The 18,879-nt window shown below is 48.0% G+C and overlaps 1 protein-coding gene across 6 annotated transcripts in view; it reads right to left on the minus strand.

Annotated features, from left to right (window-relative positions):
• Window positions 1-18,879, minus strand: part of SEC16A (SEC16 homolog A, endoplasmic reticulum export factor) — a 1,467,667-nt gene that overhangs the window by 1,228,151 nt on the left and 220,637 nt on the right. For all 6 annotated transcript variants that reach the window (XR_011268503.1, XM_069609587.1, XM_069609588.1 and 3 more), the window contains exons 5-7: window positions 3,526-3,649; window positions 1,890-2,088; window positions 1,084-1,267 (exon numbers count right to left, since the gene is read on the minus strand). Coding sequence is in view for 5 of the 6 variants with exons in the window: in XM_069609587.1 (XP_069465688.1) it covers window positions 1,084-1,267; window positions 1,890-2,088; window positions 3,526-3,649 (507 nt within the window). In the remaining variant the exon portion in view is untranslated. The remainder of the gene's footprint in view (window positions 1-1,083; window positions 1,268-1,889; window positions 2,089-3,525; window positions 3,650-18,879) is intronic.

Here is an 18,879-nt window from a genome sequence, read left to right on the forward strand (position 1 = left end):
TTTTCAAACCGGTACCTGTATTGAACCATATGCCTGCCTCTATCGAAAAGCATATTCCTTGTACCCCAACAGATTTTACACTGTACTTAATGAAGTACTTAATAAAACCCATGAAACTTCCTGGAGACTCCTGCAAATTATTAAGGCCTGTGTGTGACACGTGGCAACCTACCTAGCCTAAAACTAGACACACAGAACCCAGCCAAAAATACTGAGAATCTGACAAAGTGAAGCTGGAAAGCAGCAACAATAGAAATCTTTACTAACTAGGTGCATGCACACATGCTTCAGAAATGCAGGTATGTGCATAGACTTTGGCAAAGCTTAGTAACAAGCTCACTTAAATCCTTTACTTATCGCAGGAATCTAAGCTTCTTAATTTGCATACAATCTTCAACAATGTCATTTCACCAGATCCAATCGTGGTGAAATAGGGTGCATTCCAAAATGTGCAGCGTATCAGTCTGGGCATGATCATACCCATGTTAAACTTTAGGTATACACACCAATTGCAAATGTATGCATGGAACAAAAAGAAACTGAAGCAAATGTGTCCTTCCTTCGCATTACGAAAGCATAACCAACTCCAGGCCAAGACAAACTTTAACTGGATCTTAGATCAGCAGCTTTGAGATTGCGCAAGATGGCAGGCAAAAAATAAATAAATAGGAGGTTGCCAAAAATAAGGAACCCTATTCTACAATAGATTTAAAAGGCAATACTGGAAGTGATCCTAGAAGCAGCATACACAAAATGTATTAATATGGCTTTAAGCAGAGGGTTGTACAACGGTAAAAAATCTACAAAAGACGAATTAAGATTTTTTTTTAAAACATGTCCCCCCATCCAATCACTGTTCAATGTATTGATCAGCCTAACAATGTAACCCTATATATACCGTTAAATCAACAAATTATTCTTGGGGAGATAATCACATAGGTAAGGTTATCAAAGAATAGTCAAAAGCATACAATTTCGGATTAGCCAACTCCCATTCTTTAATCAAGATTATACATTTAAATGATTATCCTATCCCAAACTTAGAACGAAAAATAGACTGTGCACGCGTGTCTCTGAAAATACCTTGTTCTGCAGGTTGCCAGCCCGCTTCAGTTGGGTAGCCATAAGAATAATCTGTAGCATCTGCTGGAGTATGAATGTTGCCAGAGTACATCCCATATGGATAATCAGAGTGCAGTGATCCTGGCGGTGCAGATGCATCATATACATTAGCCGTTAGGTCTGGCTGGCTTCTGTAAACCTGGCTCTATGAAAATTAAACAGATTATTGACAAATTTCATAGGCAAAAAGTTGCATGCAATTCATTACCTCGTAGTCCGATTAGTGCTAGGAAGAATGAACACTAGCCAAGGGCATGAAAATCGAAAGAATCCCAGAGCAAGCCCAAACAGTGTCTATATTTGTCATTGCACCAAACGGGGACACAAGTATAGAGATTGAAGATTTGTGCAGGGGGTTCATGTTGACCTAATAATGGTTCTCCCCCTTTCTTAGCACTGGACCCTTCACTCTTATGTTACTTTCACCAGGCCAGAAATCACCATTTAGAAATAACTTTTGAAATAAATGGGAGTGAAATGCAGATTTTCAGCCAGCAAAATAATATTGCTCTACAGTTAAGGCGCGTCTCTATGTTCTAATGCTTCAGAAATCAACCTCCTGATAGGTGTGAAAGAGTGATCTTATGACGTACGAGTTTGTCAATTTAAGGCAATTTCAAGAAAATGCTCATAGATCACATACAGTGTGGAAACACAGTTAACTCCTGAATCACAGCGTGTAATCCATGTACTTTCACATGCTTTCCCTCCCTGCAAACCCCGTCACCACACCCCGATCCATCTTCTTGCACTTCACACTAACTCACATGCTGCGACTGAGAACTGAAGCTACTCCGTCGGCTGTGCACACTGCGGGAGCTGTGAATACTGTGCACAGAATGCTCACTGTGTACGCTGCGCCTATCAAAATCATCAGCATACGGGCCTCTGCTAGGCTCTGGTTCATTATCGAAGCTGCGGTCAAACCGTGGGTCATACTGCCAGGGATCCTCGGAGCCGGCGTGCCTTTACAAAACAAGACCGCGGCAAAGGGCGATTATGCAAGTGACACAACAAAGCACAGGGCCAATTTAAAAACACGTTAAAAGAACATTACTTCAAATGCATGACATTAAAAACGTTATCCCCATATAACAGTAAAAATCACGAACGAAAATTAAATGCAAATTAAGATCGGTTTGTTTGGAAAACGAAGCAAGGAGATTTTAGATGTCCACCTTAAAAGTGGAATAAAGGGGTTTCTGAAAATCACAAAAAAATGCATCTCATCACGTTAACCCTCTAATCAGTACATGAACATACCCAACCAGAGCAGACTAATGAGACCAAATCACTGTCTCCCTCAAATCACTCCACTGGCTCCCAGTGGCCTAAAGCAATCACACACCAAGACTTTCTTAGGCACCAATCATGAAGATGTTGAGCTTTATGTGTTGTGATCCGCACTCTTCATACAGATGTGGAAAGCCACCCATATATTAAAAACCACAGCTCCCATTGACTTCTATGGAGCGAGGGATCCCGTTTGAGGTACCAGTGCAAGGATGAGATGTGTTTAGGAGCTGCATTGTGCCCTGGACTTCCGTGGAGAGTTAAGTAAGAAGGGGGGCATGCAGTAATTGTGTGTGTGCTCTATTACCTCGATTACATCAAGCAGGCACAGTAAAACTATGTCCAGTCATCGTGGTGAACAAAGTCTTTATTAAATCTATGCATAATGAAATTCTGTGCAAATCATGACGCACACTTAAGCATTCACATTTATTTACTAGGTATATGGGCTTTTATTGAAGTACTCATTGCCAAACTACAGTGTGTTTTGAGATCACCATCTCCGAAAGCGCTGTCATTTGACAAAGAATTTAAATAAAGCCCCTATACCTATTAAGTACATTTGTACTCTGAAAAACATGGGCAAACTAGGGCTTGCACACTATCCAGGTTAAGCAGTGACCTAGAAGAAAGCCCTAAATGCTAGACTTTTAACTATGTCTAGGCTTAATGTACATTGCATATTAGAACATGGGAAAATGCTGGCCTTTTAGAGTAAAGCCATCATGGTTGTGTACGGATGAATTCAATTATTTGGCGCCTACGAGTAGCAATGGCGCTTTGTTCTTTTTTTTTTTTTACAGTCAACATCCACTCACCCTAGTCACCCCACTGCCCCTACTAAGTCAAACTCTGCAGATGCACTCAAAACAGGGCTGTGCGCTCTGCTGACTGCTGCCCCTCCTAATTTTGTAATTTGCAAAGGCCATGTTTTGGTCATGGAGGCTGCTCTTTGGGACACTCTTGGTCCATCAAAACTCTATATTTGCCAAAATTCCAACACAGCTTTTCCTTATGTCTAGAAGAGTGTTACAGACACCCTCATACTATTTGGTAGACAGGACAGGAGCCGTACAAAACAATTGACACAACAGCACATCAAGCACCCACCTATTAGCATATGGATACGCCTCACTGCGACGGTAGGGGTCTTGGTCCGGTTCATACCAATATCTTCTCGGGTCCCTGCTTCGTGGGTCATACGCAGGATGATATGGATCCCAGCGACTAGGATCTACAACAAGGTAAAAATGAACACTATTTCCATTACTCTTTCAGTAATTGCAAAAGCCTCCAATGCTTTCTTTGGAGGGGGTATCTAGACAGAATTCTAAAGATGGCATGTGTGCTATTATTTCAGCACTTTCAACAAGATAAGGCTCAGTGAAATGAATTAGCTGCAATAGGGTCCAATCAGCCATTCATTCTGATGGGACCAGTAAAACGGTTACCATTTAGTTTGGGTGCTAATGGCTAAAATATTCTTACCATGAAATACCAGAAATACATTTGGTGGCCAGATAAATTCTGCTTTCTGTTGCGAAGTTGCCATCATCATAAGGTAACATTGCTAGCATTGAAACAGGACTGTACACACAATTACGCCCTTTAAACTACTATCCTAGGTATAAGATAAAATACAAACATGGCACAAACTAGATTTCATGGTTTCCAAAAGGACTAATTCCGTGAAGTTTGTTCTGTAAAGCGTCCGCCATTCCATACAGGTCTATGAAGGTGTTTTTGCTTCTAAAGAAAATCATGCATAGTTGCTCAAGAAAAGGAGGATGCATCAAAAAGATAATATAAATGTGACATCACTTCAAATTATTGGATAAAGGATCTCCCATTCAAGTTACAATGTGATATTTGTTAGAGGAAAGCAAGTTAAAGCCAAAAATACTCAAAGTCTGGGACACCCAATCTCCATGTGCATTCTGGCCAAGCTTGCATTCCCCAGGTTATTGAAGACAGAGCAGTGTGACTGCCCAAGAATGCCAAGAAAAACCTCAACAACAAGGACTTGGAGGGCAGGACCAAGGAGCATGAGAGTACATGCTCCATCCTACTTTTCTTGCATTATGTCCTGAGTACTTTTGACTTTCCCTTCCTTTAACGGCATTCCCCTAATGAGACCCCATATGATGCCTCAGCAGGCACACAAATACAGATTATACCCTTTAGGAGACCCTAAATCACTAAGGGTCAAATTGAGTAAGCCTCCCCCAAGCGCCTCATGTTTCATTTCTGCATCTCACTGGCTTGTGGAAGCTTGTGGAAACCCCTGGGTAAGCCCAGTACAGAGCCAATGGTCAGGTTGTCCATACAAAAGGAGAACGTTTAATACAGACATTAACAGAGAAAGGGATTACTAGAACCAGATATGACCAGTCTGTGAATGGTGTATGGGAATCAAGCCTGAAGCACACCTGAACGAAAGCCTAAGAAGTCACCAAAAGCATTCTGTTGTAGTCAAAAGTCCAATCAATCTTCCTTATAAACAAAGGCTTGGCATGCTTACCTTTTCAAACAGTGAAGCTCTTCCTAGTACCGGTAGACACTGGACAGACACTAGAAGTACAATGACCGGAGAAAACTGCAGACCAACAATTCCTTCCCTTGCCGCACCAAACAATTGAGGATCCCATACGCATGAAACTACACAAAGTACAGAACCAACTTACAACTAGAAAGAATCCATCCCGTCACCCACAAGTAATGTCAGGAGGGCATCTCCTATAGGAACTGTATCCACCAGTCACTGCCCTGCATCTCCCAGGAACACAGTTGCACTGCCAATGAACCAGATACCTGCACTTTGTAGAATCTCGAGCAATTCTTCTCTTTGATATGGAAGCATCACTAGTGGCTCCACAAGATTAGGGTCTAGTCAAGATTTCGGCTTGTTTGTCCTAAACTTTGGAACACCTACAACTGCTTGTTGGGTCAAGCAAACACATGTTCAATCTTTCTAAAGAGACTACTAGACTACAGAAAAGACTTATTGGGACCCATGATTCTAAGGCCACTAGGCCCCTTCTTTTCAAGCTACGGAAGGACTTCTTAAGGTTAGAACCTTAATTCTAAGATTTTGTATGGTGTTTGCTGCCTTCTTCATTCTAAACCTATTGGTTCTCAGAGTGTGGATTACTTACTCGATTCTATTTCTTTATTCACTTGCTTGGCTACACTTACAGTATGTAGAAAAGTGTTTTTTGGCAAGCACGATAAATTTGCCAAGGAGCCATGGTTGCGGTGGGGGAAGTCCCAGTAAACATAATAAAGGGCATTCTACAGCTCCAACGGCAGTGGTGGTCACAAGTGTATCAGTGATATCTCCCCAGAATTCTGAGATCTTGGGACATGTCCATGTCATATGTACAAAGTCGACCTCGAGCTCTTACACTTAGGACAAGTCCCAGATGCTGTAGGATCAAAGTTGTTTTACCTTCAAGGGGGTGCAATACATCTGATATAAAAACATCTCAGGGCTGAGACATAGTGTTCGATGGCTCTCAATCAACCAAAGAATCAAATTTAAGACCCTCTCACTTACATACAAGTGTTTGCATAATCAAGCACCCATGTACCTATGCAACAAATTCAAACATTACACAACGGACCAACAGTGCTGGAGGGTCAGCCCGACACAGCAATAGAAACAATCTATGACGTTTCAGACAGAGGCCACGAGGTCTCCCGGATTTATGAACTACTCATGACCAGGGTGGGTAAAGAAGTACTCCAGTTGAGACGGGACTGGGAAGAGGAAGCCGGGGAACCTATGGGCGACAGGCTGTGGGTGAGAGCCCAAAGGTATCACAAAAAGGTGTCTAGAAATGCGAGACTGCAGCAAATCCAGTTGTATATTACTCATAAGGCGTACATGACCCCTCAGACCATTGCGGGGATACAAACATATCCTAAATGTGGAGAGGTGAATGTGGGCATGATACACATGTTTTGGGCATGCCCTGAAACACAGATTCTGGAGGTAGGTGGCCCACCGCCTGAATGAGAATAACCAGGTTACTCACTGTAGTGACCACCTTACACCTAGTCCATAGGACCCTTTCCTCCATACTTATGGGACATCTCTCCGTCCTGTGGGACGGGACTGGAGCACTTTGTAAAAAGCATCCAAAAAAGTAGCAGAAATGTGTTCTTCCTCTTTGTTGTGCGGGGTCCGGCACGCGGCCGGAACCCCGCCCACCTTGGCTCCGCCCCACCCATCGCCCATCAGTCCTTTTCTATCGCCAGGTCCAAGACCTATTAGCAATAACAGAGGAACCTTATTAGAGGGGACGGCGGCGGGCGTATGGAGGAAAGGGGACTATGGACTAGGAGTAAGGTGGTCACTACGGTGAGTAACCTTGTTATACTCCTACGTCCCGTTCCTCCATACTTATGGGAGATTCCCAAGCACTCCTTACAGGAACTACGGGTGGATTGAAATATCCTTTAATGAAACAGGTTCTTCAGCACAGCCTGACCAAACTGAGCATCAGCTCTTGAGCTCATGTCAAGACAATAATGCTTACAAAAAGCTGATGGGGAGGCCCAAGTAGCTGCCCTAGCGATGGACTTCCAGGGGACATATTTCTGAAAAGCAACCGCGGCTGCTTTGCCCCGCACCAGGTGAGCATGAATACCCTTAGGAGGCTTCAGCCCTTGGACGGTGAAAGACTTCGTAATGCAGGCGGCGCTCCACTGAGAAATAGTCACCTTAGATGCCTGCTTACCCTGAGGGTTACCGAAGGTCACAAACAGTTGAGAACTCCTAAGCTCGGATATTCTATCCAGATAGAACTTAAGAGCCCTTCTGACATCGAGACAATGCAGAACCCTTTCTGCCTCTGAGGTAGGGTTCGGAAAAAAGACCGACAGGGAGATCGACTGATTCAGATGGAACTCAGATACCACCTTCGTCAGGAAAGCAGGATTTGTCCATAGGACTACCTTATCCTTGTGAAAAACCAAAAAGGGGTGCTCCACCGACACTCACCCGCCTTGCTGACGTAACGGCGAACAAAAAGGACACTTTCCAGCATAGGTACTTCAGGTCCACCGTGGCCATTGGTTCGAAAGGCTTATGGCACAAAGCCGTCAGGACTACATTCAGATCCCACGATGGGTGCGGACTACGAATTGGAGGATAGAGGCGTGTCAAGCCTGCAAAATGCCTCTTAACCACTGGGTTGCACAGAGAGTAAGAGCATTGGTCCTTAGAAAGGTAAGCGGAAACCGCTGAAAGGTAAGTTCTGCATGACAGAACATGGACACCCGATTCTGTTAAGAAGGATACAAAGGACAGCACTGTGTCAATTGTAGCCCTCCTCGGGTCCAACTGCTTGCTTAAACACCAATGACAGAACCTGAGCCATTTGCTTCTGTACTGGGATCTAGTCGAGGGTTCTCTGGCTGCCTGGATAATACGCATGTTATCCGCAGACAAGTTAAGGTGTTCTAAAGACTTGAACTCCGGCACCATGCCACCAAGCTGAGCGATTGTGGGGAGGTATGCCACAACTTCTGTTCCCCCTGATGAAGAAGATCAGGGGTCATGGGTAACCTGATCGGCGGATACACCGACAGGTGTTGAAGTTCTGAGAACCAAAACCTGGCCGGCCACCACAGGGCTATGAGTAGAAGGGAACAGTCCACCGAGTTCTTCAACTTGCAAACTGCTCGGTGAAGGCGGGAAGGTGCAATCTCATGTTGTGCCATGGAATCACGAGAGCATCCCCCAGAGAGGAGGCTCCCAGTCCCCCTCTGGAGGCATAGTGAGGAAGCTTCTTGTTTACCACCGTAGCGAAGAGGTCCACTTCTGGTGTGCCCCAACACTGGAAAATCCATGAGAGGATCTCCGCCTTTCAACTCCCACTCGTAGCTGACCACTGTCCGCCGGCTTAGGGCATCCGCTGTGACATTCAGCTGGCCCGGGATGTGCACTGCAAGCAGCCAAACACCATGAAGTACAGCCCACTCCCAAATCTGGATGGACAGGTCCACGAGCGGGGGAGACTTGGTTCCCCCCCTGTTGGCCATGATCGGTCTGAACGCCTTGAGCGCTAGGAAGATCGCCAGAAGCTCTAGATGATTTATGTGGAGGAGCTTGTCGTGAGGCGACCAGAGATCCGAGACCTGAAGAAGATCCAACGTCGCACCCCACCCCAGAAGGGAGGAGTACGTCGTGATCGTCACCGTAGGGGCTGGGTCCTGGAAACCCGCACCCACCAACAGGTTGCTGAGAGATGACCACCATTCCAGGTCCACTCTCATGGAAGCTGGAATCATTATCAGCTTGGAATCCGGGTCCACAGTCTGACGCCAAGAACTCCGAAGAGCCATCTGAGTCCGCCTCATCTTGAGGCGAGCAAGAGGAAGAGCCAACACGCGCGAGGCCATGAGGCCCAGAAGCCTCTGGAACCACCAGGCCGACATGCTCTCCGACTGCACAAACATCTGACACGTGGCCAACAGATCCGCCATTCCGTCTCCGGTCAGGTACACTCTGCAGTCGATCGTGTTCCAGCGAAAACCCAGGAAAATCAGGTCCTGGGAGACCGTCATAGAAGATTTCTGCCAGTTCACCAACAGCCCAAGATTGAACAGGAGCTGAAGGAGAGACTGAAGATTGCACGCGGCTTTCAACGGGCAAGGACTGTGCAAGAGCTAGTCGTCCAAATACAGATACACATGGATACCCTGCAGACGAAGATAGGCCGCAATCACCAACATCATCTTCGTGAAGACACGCGGCGCAGAGCTGAGGCCAAAAGGAAGCACTCGAAACTGGAAGTGCTCCTCTCCCAAAGAGAAATGAAGGGAACGGGTTCTACAGCTCTGACGTCCAGAAGTTTCTGAACCTCGGCTTTCAGGGAGGACGATCCCGACAGATGAAAAGGAGGGTTGGAGGATGGAGTAGGGGGTAGGGGTCCCGAGCGACTGACAAGACCCACCTGTCTTCGGTGATGGTCTGCCATGCCTCCCAATGAGACGCAATGCGCCCTACCACCGGGGTCTCGTGCGAGCGCGGAGAACCCTCATTTTGTAGGTTTTTCAGTCATGTTGCCACCTGCGGCTGAGGAGCGGGAGAAAAACTGAGTTTGTTGTTGCCTCCGGCAGTTATTCCCCAAAGGGGTATCCACTCTGCGAGTTTTAACAAGGACCGACAAGGACTTAGCCGTCTGAGTGCCTTCGTCTTGGTCAGCTCTACATCTGTTGTAGAATGAAAGAGCTCCTTACCATCAAACGGAAGGTCCAACACCTTATCCTGTACTTCCTTTGAAAATTTGGTGGCATGCAGCCACGCCTGTCTTGAGGTATCAATCCCCAGGCATAAGGCCCCGAGCCGAGGTGTCTATGTGATGAGCCGCAGCTTCCAGGAGATCCTGGGCCAAGACCCTGGCGTCGGATAATCCCGCTTTAAAGTCTTCCAGCTTCTCGACCGGGATGACCTCCTCAAACTCCGACAGACCTTTCCACATATTAGCCCCCGCTAACACCAGTTCGGCATTGGCCTGCCGGAGCTGCAAGGCCGAGTTGGTGAAAATCTTCCTCCCAAGGGAGTCAAGGAGCTATTCCTCCTTTCCCAGGACCCGATTAGCCGTCGTAGAAGAGGATGCTGCAGGCCACCGTGGAGGAGGGGGGCGGGCAAGATGACAGGGCCACCTCTACCGAAGAATGCAGCCTGTATCGCGCGTCAATTTTTTTTATTGACGAAAAGCCCAGAGTGTGGCTTCTCCCAGACCCTGCGGACCTCGGCCAGAACATCCTTTTGCAAGAACAGGCCGGTACGCTCCAAAGGAGACAGGGTGAACGCCCCAGAAAGCACACCCTCCTGCGGAGCAGGTGCCTCGGGCACCGGAACATCCAAAAAGCACATGTCCAGTACCCGGTCATGAAAAGCTCATGAAGAGGTTAATTCCAGGGACTTAACAGGGAAGGGTGCCACACCTGCCCATCCACCAACTTATCCACATAAATCAAAGGTGCCGACCCCGCAGGCAACAAAACATTGAGCGGAAGGGGCATCTGAGCGTTTGTCATGAACACTGCTCCCGAGGAGCCAGGACAGGTCCAACATCCTCGGAAGCAGGCCCGCCTTTCATTCTTCCGGACCCAGCAGGCCCCTACAGGGGCCCTTTGGACCGTGTCCTGGCGCCTTTGGCGCCAGGCTCATAAAGGGTTTCAGTCCCGGCGCCATAGGCGCCGGGCTCATATGGGTAAACCATGTCATAATGCTTGGGTGGGCTTACCTGAGGCAGACCATGCTGCATACTCACCCAGAGCAACCCAGTCAGGCTGAAGTTCCCAGCCAGCAGGGCTGGGAGGAACTACTTCCTCAAATCAGGAACTCTTTTCTTACCTGGGTGGGGCTGGAGGAAGAACATGCACCAAAGCTCTGCTACACTATTTAAACCACGCCCGATGGATTTCACGTGCTTCGCGTTATTCTGCAGCAGCAGCAGGACGCTCACCGTGTCGGCTCCTGCATACCTGGTCCGGATACATCCTCAGCTTCCCGAGCAGCAACCTGGGGTTAAGAAAACACGCCGGAATTCATACGTACCTGAATTCAACCTCCAGAATCCAGTCTCCGAGACCTGCAAAGAAAAGTTCAAGGTTAGAAAACGTGCAAAACGCCCGCAGCCGCGCTCGCTTACCTTATCCATCCTTGATCACTCCAAGGCTCACCGCGGCCTTCACTCCGGCAGCATCCCCGCATCTAAAAGGGGAAAAAGACATTGTTAAAGGCGCCCATTTGGATAAGGTTACAGTTTAACTATTACTTACCGGCCTCCGCACGTGCAGCAACGACGGCATCCTCCACAGCATCCCAGCACCTGAAAGGGAAAAAGACATTGTTTAAGGCGCCCATTAGGATAAGGCCACGTTTCAGTTATACTTACCGGACTCCGCACGTGCAGCAACGGCGGCATCGTCCACAGCATCCCAGCACCTGAAAGGGAAAAAGACATTGTTACAGGTGCCATTTTGGAAAAGACCATAGTTCAATTATACTCACGTGTCTCCGCACGTGCAACTGCAACAGCATCGCCCAACGGAGTCTCAGCATCTAAAGACTATTACAAAGGGACTCTAACCTGCACATTGAATTCATCCAGTGACGTAACTGGACTCCATGTGCCCCTGCACCAGAAGCAGGATGGAGAGCTCACCTTCACCAAGCCAAAGGTAAGAGCTCGCTGAGACTTGTTGAAAGCCAAGAAGTGGGAGAAGCAATACTGGGGGGGAACCTTACCCTATCACTTGGGTATTTACCCCTTTTTTCCCCCCATCTACAGAAAAATACCTCACAAACCAGGCAGTTCGTATTCAGAGGTCCCACCCTGAGCGCATCCCGAACCCAGGGTCGCAGTCCAGCCTGAGTCAGCGCCTCTGTAGGAACCAGGTGAGCGCTACAGAACGCGAAGTCTACCAAAAATTTCCTACCCAGGCGCTATGGAAACTTCTGACACAGACCAGTTGGCCCAGTTGTTGGGTGAATTAAGGGCCGAAGTCCATGATGCTCGCCAGGAAACAAACACCCTTAGGAGGGAATTGATAGTGTCAAAGGAACAAACTGATGAACTCGCCAGACAGCTATTACAGAGTAAAGCAGGACAAACCCCTCTACCTAACTCAGGGGGGAATTATATTCCAGTGGCCTCAGCCAATCCATTTCAAATCAACATACCTGGAAATGTGCCTTTGGCGCCACCTGAACGCTATTCTGGTGATCCTAAAAGATTCGCAGTATTTATGAATCAGTGCCATTTGCACTTTCTTTGTAGACCTGCAGCCTTTCCGACGGACCAGAGACCAAGGTAGCCTTTGTACTTTCGTATCTTAGCGGCAGCGCTGCGGATTGGTCGATCCCTCTAGTTACACAGGACGATCCAATCCTTCGTGATTTCCCGGCCTTCCAGGCCAATATGGAAAGACTTTTTGCAAGGCATTCCCAGGGGCAGGCCCTGGACAATGAACTCCTTTCCCTACGACAGGGCAATCAAGATCTTTTGACCTACATTGCATCATTCAATAGGCTAATCGTGGAAACCAGATGGCCCGAGGACAAAAGGATCACGCTTTTTTACAGAGGTTTGCGTGGCGAACTCAAAGACGTCCTTGCCCAGGTAGTGAATCCTCCTCAGGATTGTTCAGAGTACATTGATTTGGTGGTCCAGTAGGATCACAGGCTACAAAATAGAAAGGTGGATCGATCCAGATTTTAAACACAAGTCTTGCCTAAGTCTCAAAGTTACACCAAGGGAGTAGAAGCCGTCGAACCGATGCAAATTGGGGTTGTAAAGGGCCCCTTAACCCAGAAAGAACGTGACCGGAGACGACAAATGCAACTATGTCTCTATTGTGGGAGTCCTGGGCATTTTCTTCGAGATTGCCCGACGAAACCACCTAAGAAGACAGTGGGAGTCTCTGATAAGAGTTCTGAAAAATCTGAGCCGGGAAACGACCTTGCCCGACAAGTGTAGAGGTCCGCTTGCCGAGCGTAAAAACCAGTTCTTTGACCTCGCATTTCATAATGCCAATGGTCCTCATAAACCCAGAGCAACCGGATCGCTTGCATGCAATTAAGGCATACATTGATAGCGGAGCAGTTGGAAATTATGTGGATCGCGAATTGGCCTCCAGGATGAACCTACCTCTTGGTCCAAAGGTGGTTAGGGACGTCATTACCACGGTGGATGGGACGGAAATTGCCTCCGGACCAGTGACCCATACCACTACTGAAGTGACGATACTAGGCCAAGACGGACATCAGGAGGTAATCGTGTTCGACGTGATCAAGGCTCCTCAATTCCAGGTAATTCTAGGGATTCCTTGGTTGGAGAAACACAATCCTCAGATTGATTGGCGAGCAAAGACGATACAGTTCCCAGAGTGTGCAACCACTTGTTATCCTCGACCCAGTATTGGCCTAGCGGTAGCAACGGCCGAAGGACCGCAATTGCCTCCAGAGTATCAAGAATTCAGGGATGTCTTCCAGAAGGAACAGGCTAATACCCTGCCTGCCTCCCCACAGATCTTATGACTGTCAAATAGACCTGATACCCTGAGCCACTCCCCCTTGCAGTAGAATTTACGCCCTTACCGAGCCTGAGAATCTTCATTTGCGAAAGTATTTAGACCAGTACCTGGCCAATGGCTTTATCCGTCCGTCGAAGTCACCTGCATCCTCGGCTCTGTTCTTCGTACCAAAAAAAGAAGGTGACCTTAGAGCCTGTATTGATTATCGCGCTCTGAACCAGATAACTGTAAAAAATCGGTACCCAATACCTCTGATCCCAGAGCTCATTGACCAAGTGAAAAACGCCTGTATTTATACTAAGCTAGATCTCCGGGGAGCTTATCACTTGGTACGGGTCAAGGAAGGGGACGAATGGAAGACGGCATTTCGTACCAAGTATGGGCTGTTTGAATATCAAGTTATGCCCTTCGGACTATGCAACGCACCGGCCGCCTTCCACTATTTCATGATTGATGTCCTCAGAGAACTCATTGATGTCTGCGTTGTTGTCTATATAGATGACATTCTTGTATACTCATCCTCAGAAGCTGACCATCGAAATCATGTCAGAGCGGTCCTTGAAAAGCTTCGCCAACATAAACTTTTTGCCAAGCTTGAAAAATGTGTTTTTCATGTCACGGAAGTCGAATTTTTGGGATTCATTCTGTCACCAAAAGGGGTCCACATGGACTCAAGAAAAGTTGACGCTATCCTCAAATGGCCATCTCCTACTTCCGTGAAAGGCGTTCAAAGCATGCTTGGCTTTGCCAATTTTTACCGCAGATTTATTCCAGAGTTTTCACGAGTGGTACAACCAATCACCGCCCTCTTAAGAAAGAATAAACGCTTCGAATGGTCTGCGGAAGCAGAACAAGCCTTCCAAGAGCTAAAGGCTAAATTTACCTCGGCGCCAATTTTGAAACACCCACGCCCAGACCTCCCCTATATCGTTGAAACCGATGCCTCCAGCTTAGCAATGGGAGGTGTCTTATCACAAAGAGATCCAGAGACTAACCAGCTGCATCCTGTGGCATTCTGGTCTCGGAAGTTCTCGGCGCCGGAGATCAACTACACCATTACAGATAAAGAGCTTCTAGCGAATAAATCCGCCTTTAAGGCCTGGCGGCATTATCTTCTTGGGGCCAAACACACCGTCACAGTGATCACAGATCATCGAAATCTGCAGTATTTAAAAAACGCCAAGGCTCAATCTTCCAGACAACTTCGCTGGGCTCTATTCTTTGCTGAATTTGACTTCGTAATCACCTATCGCCCAGGCCACAAGAACGGCAAAGCGGATGCTCTTTCCCGAATTGGAATGGGAGATAACGTTGCCAATCCAGAACCTGTACCAATAATTCCTGACCCAAGAATCGTGGGCCTGATTTCTTCACAATCCATCGAGGATATTGAGGAAAAAACAAAACAACTTGTGACCCCATCTGACTTACAGAATTGGTTACAAAAAGGAAAAGATTTCACCGTAAGCAATGATTTGCCTTACTTCAAAGGACGATTATTTCTACCACACACCGATTTACAAGGACTGGTAATCTCCTGCTATCATGATTCTTTAATTGAGGGTCACCCTGGCATTGCCAAAACCACTGAAAAGGTGAAGAGACACTTCTGGTGGCCCTCGTGGAGAAAAGACATTAAAAATGTTGTGATGTCCTGCGGTGTATGCGCTCAAAACAAGGGTCAGAAGAAAAGGCCGGCTGGTCTTCTGCAACCATTAGACATTCCACCATGTCCCTGGCATACCCTTTCCATGGACTTCATCACAGACTTACCCTCCTGTTCCGGGTACAACACCATTCTTGTTATTGTAGACTTGTTTTCTAAAATGGCCCACTTTATTCCGCTAAAAGGTTTGCCTTCAGATTCAGTCCTAGGCAGACTATTTCTCGAAAACATCGTCCGATTACACGGCTTCCCATCGATAGTAATCTCAGATAGGGGAAGCCAGTTTGTTTCTCACTTTTGGCGCAGCTGTTGTCGATTAGCTCAAATCGATGTAAGACTTTCAACCAGCCATCATCCCCAAACCGACGGACAAACCGAGAGAACCAACAGACTCTCGAGCAATATTTAAGATGCATGCTACAACAGTCGGAGAGCAACTGGAAGGACATCCTTTGGATAGCAGAATATGCATACAACAATTCAGTTCATTCAGGAACCGGGAAGAGTCCCTTCTACATTTTGTATGGTATTCATCTTCGAACTTCCGACCTTGACCCACCTCAAGATCTTGGAACACCCGCCGTGGATCAATTGCATACCGTTATCACCCAAACCTTTAAAGAAGCGACTGCACATCTTCAACGAGCCAAAGAAAGGTACAAGAAGGGAGCAGACCAACACCGAAGCGATGCCCCTCAATACCAGGTTGGAGATCAAGTTTGGCTGTCCACCAAACATTTATCGCTTAAAGGGCCTCGCACCTTCAACCCCAAATACCTGGGACCATATCCAATTACGGCCATAGTTAATCCGGTAGCCGTCAAATTAAAATTGCCAACCCATATGAAAATACATCCTGTATTTCACGTTTCTCTTTTGAAACCCATGCAACCGGGAACCAGATTGACCAGTTCTCCAGAGCCTGTTCAAGTGAATGGAGAACCCGAATTTGAGGTTAAAGATATTTTGGACTCGAAGATCATCAAATCAAAACTATTCTACCTCATCGATTGGAAAGGCTACGGACCTCAGGAGAGATCATGGGAACCCTATGACCACGTCCATGCTCCTCGTTTAGTCAGAAAATTTCACCGGACTTTTCCCAATAAACCAAAACTCCCGGGAAGGACAAGTTTGGGGGGGGCACTGTCATGAGCACTGCTCCCGAGGAGCCAGGACAGGTCCAGCATCCTCGGAAGCAGGCCCGCCTTTCATTCTTCCGGACCCAGCAGGCCCCTACAGGGGCCCTTTGGACCGTGTCCTGGCACCTTTGGCGCCAGGCTCATAAAGGGTTTCAGTCCCGGCGCCATAGGCGCCGGGCTCATATGGGTAAACCATGTCATAATGCTTGGGTGGACTTACCTGGGGCAGACCATGCTGCATACTCACCCAGAGCAACCCAGTCAGGCTGAAGTTCCCAGCCAGCAGGGCTGGGAGGAACTACTTCCTCAAATCAGGAACTCTTTTCTTACCTGGGTGGGGCTGGAGGAAGAACATGCACCAAGGCTCTGCTACACTATTTAAACCACGCCCGATGGATTTCACGTGCTTCGCGTTATTCTGCAGCAGCAGCAGGACGCTCACCGTGTCGGCTCCTGCATTCCTGGTCCGGATACATCCTCAGCTTCCCGAGCAGCAACCTGGGGTTAAGAAAACACGCCGGAATTCATACGTACCTGAATTCAACCTCCAGAATCCAGTCTCCGTGACCTGCAAAGAAAAGTTCAAGGTTAGAAAACGTGCAAAACGCCCGCAGCCGCGCTCGCTTACCTTATCCATCCTTGATCACTCCAAGGCTCACCGCGTCCTTCACTCCGGCAGCATCCCCGCATCTAAAAGGGAAAAAGACATTGTTAAAGGCGCCCATTAGGATAAGGCCACGTTTCAGTTATACTTACCGGACTCCGCACGTGAAGCAACGACGGCATCCTCCACAGCATCCCAGCACCTGAAAGGGAAAAAGACATTGTTTAAAGGCGTCCATTAGGATAAGGCCACCTTTCAGTTATACTTACTGGACTCCGCACGTGCAGCAACGGCGGCATCGTCCACAGCATCCCAGCACCTGAAAGGGAAAAAGACATTGTTTAAAGGCGTCCATTAGGATAAGGCCACCTTTCAGTTATACTTACTGGACTCCGCACGTGCAGCAACGGCGGCATCGTCCACAGCATCCCAGCACCTGAAAGGGAAAAAGACATTGTTACAAGTGCCATTTTGGAAAAAACCATAGTTCAATTATACTCACGTGTCTCCGCACGTGCAACTGCAACAGCATCGCCCAACGGAGTCTCAGCATCTAAAGACTATTACAAAGGGACTCTAACCTGCACATTGAATTCATCCAGTGACGTAACTGGACTCCATGCGCCCCTGCACCAGACGCAGGATGGAGAGCTCACCTTCACCAAGCCAAAGGTAAGAGCTCGCTGAGACTTGTTGAAAGCCAAGAAGTGGGAGAAGCAAGACTGGGGGGGAACCTCACCCTATCACTTGGGTATTTACCCCTTTTTTCCCCCCCCATCTACAGAAAAATACCTCACAAACCAGGCAGTTCGTATTCGGAGGTCCCACCCTGAGCGCATCCCGAACCCAGGGTCGCAGTCCAGCCTGAGTCAGCGCCACCGTAGGAACCAGGTGAGCGCTACAGCGTTCCAGTCATAAACTGGCCGAAAGGGATGCGCACAAGGAACTATGTTCACCCACAGAACCAAGCCCTACACCTGAGGCCTATGGCGTAGTTGTAGTGGTAGCACTCAAAATGGCCGCCGTGGTCATGGTGGGAACGGCTGCCATTTTGTCATCACCTGAGGGGAACTGCGGCATGTGAGGAAGTGAGGCAGGGGTCCCTGTCGATGGATCAGGGTTCTTAACTTTAGCCTTAACATAAGGAACCTCGGCTGAGCAGGTACTATGTGGCCTGGAATGTTTCAGCGACATACCAATTGCCAAATTAGCCTTCCCAGGAAGGACCTCGGCACTGCCGGTAAAAGAACTTTCCTTCTTTGCCCCCTCAACAAATCTGGCATCGCCACAAGAGCGGGAACGGTGAAAAACAACCTTCACCGCTAAGGCCTTGCCAGGCCTCTCAGAAATGTTGGTAACTTTAGCCTCTGTACGAGGGACCTCGGACCCAGGTCCGGTAACAGCCTTACTAGCACAGGCCTCGAACATCCATTCGGTACCAAGCCTCGCCGATGCCCCAGGGCGAACCCTGGTCTTATTTTTCAGGGAAGCCGACAGAGGGGCCTCAGAACAAGCTCCGGTACCACACAACTCAGTAGAACTGGGTCTACAAGCAGCCCCCACAGGAGGGGCCTCAGAGTGTACTACGGTATCCACAGGGCCCCTTACGGAGACCCTTGGAGAAAACTCTGGTATAATTATTAGGCCCAACGGGCACGTCCGGGTGAACCCCGGTGACAGAGCGATCAACGCCCCTCCTGGCCCGGGAGGAACCCGGAAAGGTGTCTCCGGGACGGGGTGCTCTGAAAAGTAAAGAACTTACCGGGCGTCTCTTCTTTCCGTCGATCAACGCTTGAAAATGCCTAGGAGGAGTTCGTCGGAACACCTCCTCCCACCGCTCCAACCGATGCTGAAGGGCCCGGACCGAAAGGGAATCACAGTAAAAACAGGAGTCCCAACGGTGATCCGGGTCCAAACACTCTAAACAAAGAGGATGGGGATCCGCTCTCGCAAAGCGTCTGCCACTAATGAACAATCTGGAAAGTCTAGTTTGAACG

This window comes from Ambystoma mexicanum, chromosome 8, assembly GCF_040938575.1.
Source record: "Ambystoma mexicanum isolate Mex_15411 chromosome 8, UKY_AmexF1_1, whole genome shotgun sequence".
NCBI classification, from domain to species: Eukaryota; Metazoa; Chordata; class Amphibia; order Caudata; family Ambystomatidae; genus Ambystoma; species Ambystoma mexicanum.